General features: G+C 45.0%; 1 protein-coding gene across 1 annotated transcript in view; it reads left to right on the top strand.

Annotated features, from left to right (window-relative positions):
* LOC139052493 (tachykinin-like peptides receptor 86C) overlaps window positions 1-7,948 on the top strand; it is a 571,207-nt gene that overhangs the window by 8,173 nt on the left and 555,086 nt on the right. Inside the window, exon 2 of the mRNA XM_070529609.1 lies at window positions 1-191. This exon is cut by the window's left edge and continues 453 nt beyond it. Coding sequence (XP_070385710.1) covers window positions 1-191 — 191 coding nt within the window. The remainder of the gene's footprint in view (window positions 192-7,948) is intronic.

The raw sequence follows: 7,948 nt of genomic DNA, 5'->3' as shown, positions 1-7,948 counted from the left end.
ACGAACTACTTCCTGGTGAACCTGTCTGTGGCCGACCTTCTCACGTCGACGCTGAACGCTGCTTTCAACCTTGTCTATATGCTAGAAAGCCACTGGGCTTTTGGTGAGCCATACTGCGTCTTCAGCAACTTCGTGGCGAGCCTCACGGTTGCCTGCTCAGCATTCACGATGGCCGCGATGAGCGTCGACAGGTGAGTGATATATCTCCTCGTGTTTATTCGTTAAAAAAAAAGGTCTCTCGGACGCTTTTATCTTGCATGTGCGGGTACATTGCGAACACACGGGCAAAAACAGAGTTTTAAATCTGAACCCCTGTTTTTCCCCGTAAATATTCCAAATATTTATTGTTACATCACAATGTACGGTACGGGCATGAGCAGTAAACAGTTCTAAACAACAGGATGAAGAGAGGGACACAGACCAATGCGCTGACCAGCAACCAAGTCCGGTCTGTGTCCCTCTCTTCGACCTGTTCTTTAGCGCTGTTTTCTGCATCCACGAGAAGCGAGTGAGAAGACGACGATCCCGCCGCAGCTAGAGGCTGCAAGGAGGAACTATGACCAAGATACACAACTCAAAGCCGTCCAGCAGTTCTCGGCAGCTCTAGAGAGGCAGCGACCTCGCGAAACCGAGGAGCAGGGGGGCAGCACACCCAGGAAGGGGGTGGCGGCCCTCTCGGGTCCGCGGAAGTAGCGAGGAACCAAGTCCTCGAGGCGCACAATGCACGAGACTGACGTAGTGGCCGCGTCGCGGTAAAAGCTTGTCCTCCCTGCGTGGAAGGAGCCTAACCGACTCTGCAGGCATATTTACTAAAGTTATTCTCTCTCTCTCTGCTCATAATCATAAACTGACCAGCCCAAAAGTCCAATACTATAGTCAAGAAGTCGTCTCGGGAAGCGTAGAAAGAGCATAAGTCTTATTTATTGCACAAAAGACTAACACAATTATTTGCACTTTAACATTGTTTTAATTATTCAATACACAGGTACCATAGCGATTATCTTGGTATCGCGCAAATACTGAATATCATGTAGTACCTACGCAAAGCTTTTTAACCAGAAGATTGAAAAAGATAGGTACATTTATTTTATTACATTGAAAATAAATGCAAGGAAAAAAATTATCGAATATCGACGGGCATCGCCGCTGTGTCATCCTTCGGTGGACACCTGAGCTGTCAGGTGTAGACCTAAAGGACCGATATAGAATACAGAAGGGAATAATAACAGCGAATAGGTAAAATGCTAAAATTACTGTTTAGTAATTTCACCGAAATGGTAAAATTGCGACACTATGAAAGAGCGGAAGCAACGTTACAATAATACAATGAAAGGTGAAGGAATTCATCAATACCTCAATGCCTATGCTAACTGTGCCGCAAGATGAAAAAAAATTGTTAAAATGCAGTCGTTCGTATCGCTAAAAAAATGAAGGATCGCAATAAAAACAATATGCAACACGTGGGTGAATGTGGTCAGCGTGAGTGAAAAAATTGGAGGACGCTTAAGCTTCGCCTTCAAGAGTGGAACGCGACAGCGTTCCCGTCGATCCGCCAAGGGTTGTAAGACAATGTGCTACGGCGCAGCGATCACTTACGAGGCGCCCCGCATCGGACGCGGTGAGCGTCGAGCAACGCGGCCTTCGGCGCGGCAACGAAACGTGTGCCTGAGCAAGCGGAACGAACCAAAGAACTCGGTGTCTCGGAGGGGGAAACGATACACGTCAGCCAAACGTCGTGATCGGCACGGGCAGAGAGATAGACAGATAGTGATCTAAAGAAAGGAACGACGCTTGATTCTGCAACCCGCGAGGGAGCAATGCGAAACGTCGTCAGGGGAGAGGGAGTCCGGGCCGCGACGCGCCTCGCACTGGTCCTCGCACAACCCCAATGCACGCGTGGCGCGCCACCTGTCGGGGCAACGCCGTACATTGAGAGGAGGGGGTCTTCTGTGTTTGCCGCAAGATGGCTCTGCGTGCGCGGAAAGCGCAAAAGAAATGTAGCCGAAACGCGCTTCGCTATTCGTGTAACTGCGACTTCTGTAACTTACATGTTCATAATTACCGATACACACCGCAGTATAACTTTCTACGGCTCGTTTCTAAGGCAACACCGCATTCACTAGAGTTGCTTTTGTACCGTTTGAAGCTTCGAACTCGTGGCTGAGTGGTAGCGCCTCCGTCTCACACTCCGGAGACCCTGGTTTGATTCCCACCCAGCCCATCTTGCAAGTTGTTTTTTTATTCATGAAGTGCCTGCCGGGATTTATTGCTCACGGCCAACGCCGCGGACGCTGACGCCGACACCGACGATGACGACACCAGCTTTTCTGCGACACCAGCTCCTTAACGCTGTCGCGTTAAAAGTAAATAACTTCTAATCCGTATATGTAGGTCGAAAGGAGCATCTTGAGCCGCTAGAAACAAACGCGTCATTAGATCAAGTGGAAACTCACGTCACCGTTCGTTCCATTTTTGGAAGTTTGTGGTGAAACATCACTGAGTTAGATACATAGAAATAGAAGGCGATAATAAAACCGAACGCTACAGCTTAGAATATCAGCACAATTACTAAAATGAGAATAAGGACGATAGAGTAAACTTGTTAATAATTTGTTGAATTCCGCTACTCATGCAATATAGGCGTGCCTGTTTTGGCAAGGACACTTAATGTCGCACAATAGTAAGCCGAGAAGCAGAGGGAACTCTATTACAAAACTTCTCTAGCGCACAAAATTTCATCCTCAATAATAATATTTACACTTTTTATTCGCATTCCACAAGAAGCTCTACAAGGAGGTGGGCCTGTCGAAGTCGGCAGATGCTTGTGTCACTAGAGCCGGCGAAGAGTAATGCGGTTCACATTAAAAAAAAGGAAAACTTTGCACGCACATAAGCAATAGCAGGCAACATAACAAAAGAGAAACTAACGAAAGAAATAAGAAAGCTGATCTTCAGACATATGTGCTGACAGAATTAAACTAGAAGACGGGCATGCAGCACCCTTTGCTGAATTCAAAAGACCCAAAAAGGAGGAGGTTGCTTCGCCAGTAAAAGTAACCAAGCTTGAGCAAGCCAATACCCTGCTACATGCTGAACTAAAAAGTGTACTAAAGACTAGCTAGCAGCCGCTAAGAGCGAAATAGAACTTCTTAAAGCAAGGGCGACGCCACTAGAAGTTAAGGCTCCGTCGGAGCGCTCGGCCGATTCAGCCATGGTAGCCGATGTACTGCATGGTGTTTCTAATCAGTTCGTAACAATCACGGCTAAGGTAGCACGACACGGGGAACAGGCTGCGACGATCTAACTTGCTTTTCTTTGGTATTCGGGATGATTTAGGAGGAAAGGCAGCATCGGAGCTGGTAATAGTAGTTTTGCTCGGAGATGCTGGAAATAAACACACCTGGTGCACAATCTGGGGCGCTATAACATAAAACTATTACGAATTTTTCTATTCAAATTCTGTAATCTGCCCTGCGTGATAGTTCAAAAACTTTTTGGACCGCCCCCACTTCACCTGTGATGTTACGTGACGTCGCGAAAACCGCGATAGCTCCCCATCTGATGTTCCTATTCAAATTCAAATTCAAGTTTATTTACCAGACAATATGCTGGAAGGTCCGCTGGGCTAAAAGCCGTAGAAACGGCTTGACGGGGCCCAGGTAACTGCTACATGGCAGCGGCTATATAAGGTGCAGAGGAAAAGGAGTAAGATACGGCGTTACAAAGGCAAAAATGAAAAAGATGCACATCACAATGCATAATATAACATTCATAAATCGTGTACACACTAATATGATGTGTACACACTGATTATGCATGAGTTGACCGAAACAAGAAAAATATTTATTTCTGATTCGACGCCTTTTGGCGATTTGTGCCCGGCTATTGGTCAAAAGCTTTCCGGCTGCACTCACTTTACCTGCCTGTCAAGCGACATCACAAAACCGCAAGAACGCACCATGTCAAAGTGACGTGTACGCGTTAAAGATGCATTAATATGCTGAACAAAACTCAATTTTCTGCTGAATAGCCGCAGGCTGCCCCGTTGCGAAAGGAATAAGAGATGGCTGCCGCCGATCGCTCAGGTACCGGCTTCTCGCACCTGCCCGAGAGCATGGGTTTATTTGCGCATAATAAAGCAGTTTGCATGGAGGTGTTACGTCTTGGAGCACTTTCGGCACGTTTACCACCTCATTCTTCCAACTTTTCTTTGCTGAGGATCAGTTTTGGCGTTATTCTTAAGCTTCCGTTGCATGCCGCCGCGATTTTCGACCAGCGACCGCAAGCTAAGTAAGGAAAAGCGGTCCAATCGCAGGCGTCGGCGCCGTCCTCTTCATCCGGTTATCAACTTTCAGTGCAGTGGCTCGGCCCTATCGAATCCCTCTTCACTTGAGCGTGCTCCTTGCTTCTTGTCAGCCAATTAGATAAGGCTAGCCGCTCAGTGCAAACAATGGTATTCGTTTTTCAAGCAGACAAAAGTGACCTCCTATGAACGAGTAGAGCATTTCATTGGTTTGTTCAGGCAACACTGAGGGTGACCGCCCGGTGCTTGCGTCGGTGGTTACGCAAATTTGACGTCACAAGATCGGAATAAAAACACATTGGAATAGTTTTACGTTATAGGACCCCTGAACGTGTACGTCGACTAGACATACAAAATGCAGACACGCACCGGCCTTTCATACCAAAGCTCTCATTCTTTAATGAGAAAGAACAGGTTCTTGCAGCTGCGCATAAGCTTAAAGGCTCATCATTTTTATACGCGAAGACATCTCGTTTACCACTCACCAAGCTCTAAGAAAGATGATAAAATTGGAGAAGACACAGAACAAACCGTATAAGTTATCTGTTGATAGGTTTTGCGTGGGTAAGACGACGTATGTGTGTGACATCGCCACGCAAACTGTTGTGCGGTGGAATAGAAGGCTAAAAAGGTGCTCAAGTAAAACTCTTTCTTGGGCTAGTTGGTTCATGCTTGAAGTAGTAAAGGCAAGGCGTAGAAGACCAGGACTCAAGAAGAAGAACACAAGCGACAGGTCCTGTCGTTTGTGTTGTTCTTCTTGAGTCTTGGTCTTCTGCGCCTTGCCTTTACTACTTCTAGAAAGGTGCACTTGAGGGGACCGTCAAGAATCGCGATCTTTTCCCCTTTACTCACCAATATCATTATCATCTACTAACATCCGCAGCCTGTTATTAAAACATGGACAGTTCATCAAATAACATACGTGGATGGTTTTAGCGATCCTAATCTACTCCAAAAAAACCTTAATATTTCGTTACCAAAAGTGTATAGTAAGAAAAAAGCAATTTGCAACTGTGGACAGGTGTGAGTGCACTACCATTAATACTGACCTAGAATTTTTTTTTCTAAGAATGCGTTTCTTCCTTTATGTTAGAGTACAACGGTCGAGGAAAACTACAAACTCTTGCTAGAAAATTTACGTTTATTAGTAAACAAGTGCGTCCAATTCATTGAAACATTCCATTGATAAATAGAAACCTTGGTTCACAAATTTTCTTCGCCGTCTTCGAAACAAAAAGAAACCCGTATACAGGAGTGCTGAACGATTGGGGACCTTATCGGCTTGGGAAAAATACAATCAGTGTTTAAAAATTTTGAAGGATACTTAGGCTTCGCCTTTGAGAATGGAACGCGATAGCATTCAAAGATCCCTGACTGCTTATCACGCTTCTCGGCAACTGGAGCATATGTAGCCGTAATGTTTAGCGGGAAAGGCTGGCCGCGAACGCTATGCACGAAGGCAAGCTTTTTGTTACAAACGCGGCCTCTTGCGTGGGCTGCGTTGCAGTGGAGGCGCGTGCCATCTGGACGGTGTTGTTGCAAGAAACGGGTGCGCCACTCTGCGGCCCCCAAAATACTCGCGCACCGGCTCGTGCAAATGCCAGACGCGGTGGCCGGTGTATAATGTTAGAAACGATGGAAAAGGGGTGCCTTTGAGATCTCGCATAACAGAATTATGTTTTCTCTTTTAGTCAATTACAATTCGACGCTATTATGTCTGTAGGTTGTGCGTAAGTTGTACTTTACTATTTTTGTACGTATTTCAGCTTGAGAAATTCAATTACTTCCGTAACTTTATCGTGCCCCATGAAGGGCCTCTCTATGGGTGGTTCAAAAATCATTCTGCCGGAACGGCGTCTGGCGCTGGACGCCATACGCCGAGATGGGGCCCTTAACGCCGTCGCGTTAAAGGCAACCACAACCCTTTATGGGCTGCTACACATAGATCTTTTTCACGTGACCTTTGATTTCTGCTGCAATCCAATACTAAAACATTTTTTGCAAATCACCTCTCCGAGCCACGACACTAATCACATTTCTATACATGACAGCAAGCATGTGACCCTTCCAGGCGATGAGTGTCATCATGCTTGAAAACATATTTTTTTTTATCTACCTTCAGTAGAGAAGATCACTCATTCTACCCTACCTGATGTTCCCGATGTTCCCGACAGCGTTGTATCTTTCGTAAACTATCTTAAGTTATCTCATTCTTTTGGCGTCAATGAAGTTAATTCCACAACATTGAAGAACACCGTTATGACTTGTAGCACAAAATCATATCCCATCCCCAGACAGTTACTATCTTCAGGAGAGCTCCTGTCAGCTTGAAAGACTGCGAAAGTGGTTACCATACTCAAAAACGGCGACAGATATTCAACAGATAACTACCGGCCAATGTCACTAAAATGTATTTTTTGCAAAATGCTAGAGCATATAATTGCCTATCACATACACAATAATCTGGAATCAAATAACTTTTTTTGTTTTTACTAACCTACACGAGTTCAGGAACGGTTTGTTCTGTGAGACACCGCTTTTAGAATTCACACCTCGCCTGCAATTTTACATGGATCATATTGTACAGATTGATAGCAGCTTCTGAGACTTTTCCAAGGCGCTTGATCGCGTAGCTCACTGATACCTAATTTAAAAGTTAACTGCAGTAAGATTAGATTCACTGACACTTACTTCGCTCCGGAACTTTCTTTCCAGTCGCCGACAGTTTACAGTCAAGATTCTTTATTCGCCCCTTCCTTGTATGACTTCCGGTGTGCCTCAAAGCAGCATTCTTCGGCCGGTACTATTATTATACACTAATGGCCTTCCCAATACCTCAGCATTCGCAGTGCCAGAGTCCGCAGAAGAAAGCATTATTTAGCGCCCTTTAACCAGCCCCTGTGACCAGCTCCTTCTTCAAAACGACCTTCAGCCCAATTCGGGTGGGTGTAACACTTGGTTAACAACACAAAATTTATCTCAATGGAAATTAACGTCATTCACTCGTAAACACTCAATGTTTTATTTTCTATAACACATAATTATTAACCTAATTCTTCCAGCTACTTTATGCAAGCTCTTAGGACTAATTCTTCACCAAGCCTTGCTGGACCCATCACGTTACTACTATATGTGCTAATGCTTAAGATCACTGGGGTACTTAACTACGTAATTCGCCTTCCAGCATCCGCAAGCTGGCTTATCAGACGTTTATTCGTACCCAGCTCGAATTGGCCTATCCAATGTGGTCACCCTATCATAACAACCTAATCGAGTTATCAGAATCAGTTAAAAATTAGGCGACTAGGTTTATCTCACGTAATTATACCTACCATTCAAGCGTGAAATAAATAAAACTGGCTATTTCACTTTCGGCCTTAAGTTCAAGACGTAATGTTCCACTCTTACCATTATTGCACTAGTACGTTCATGCCGCTAGAAAATCTATTTTACAGCTCTAAGCCACACCTTGCACATCTAACAGATTACATAATCACCTCAGGTTCAAGGGCATATACGATAACGCTCATGTATTCAATTTGTCGGCACTTCCTCGTGCCCTTTGATAGTGGAACGCTCTTCCTCAGCTCATCGTCTCATATTCCATTGCATAATTTCAACAAAATGCATGATGTATTTTCTTTT

This window comes from Dermacentor albipictus, unplaced genomic scaffold (genome assembly GCF_038994185.2).
Source record: "Dermacentor albipictus isolate Rhodes 1998 colony unplaced genomic scaffold, USDA_Dalb.pri_finalv2 scaffold_25, whole genome shotgun sequence".
NCBI classification, from domain to species: Eukaryota; Metazoa; Arthropoda; class Arachnida; order Ixodida; family Ixodidae; genus Dermacentor; species Dermacentor albipictus.
The sequence above is the reverse complement of the archived record's forward strand: the minus strand, read 5'-3'. Positions and strand labels throughout refer to the sequence as shown.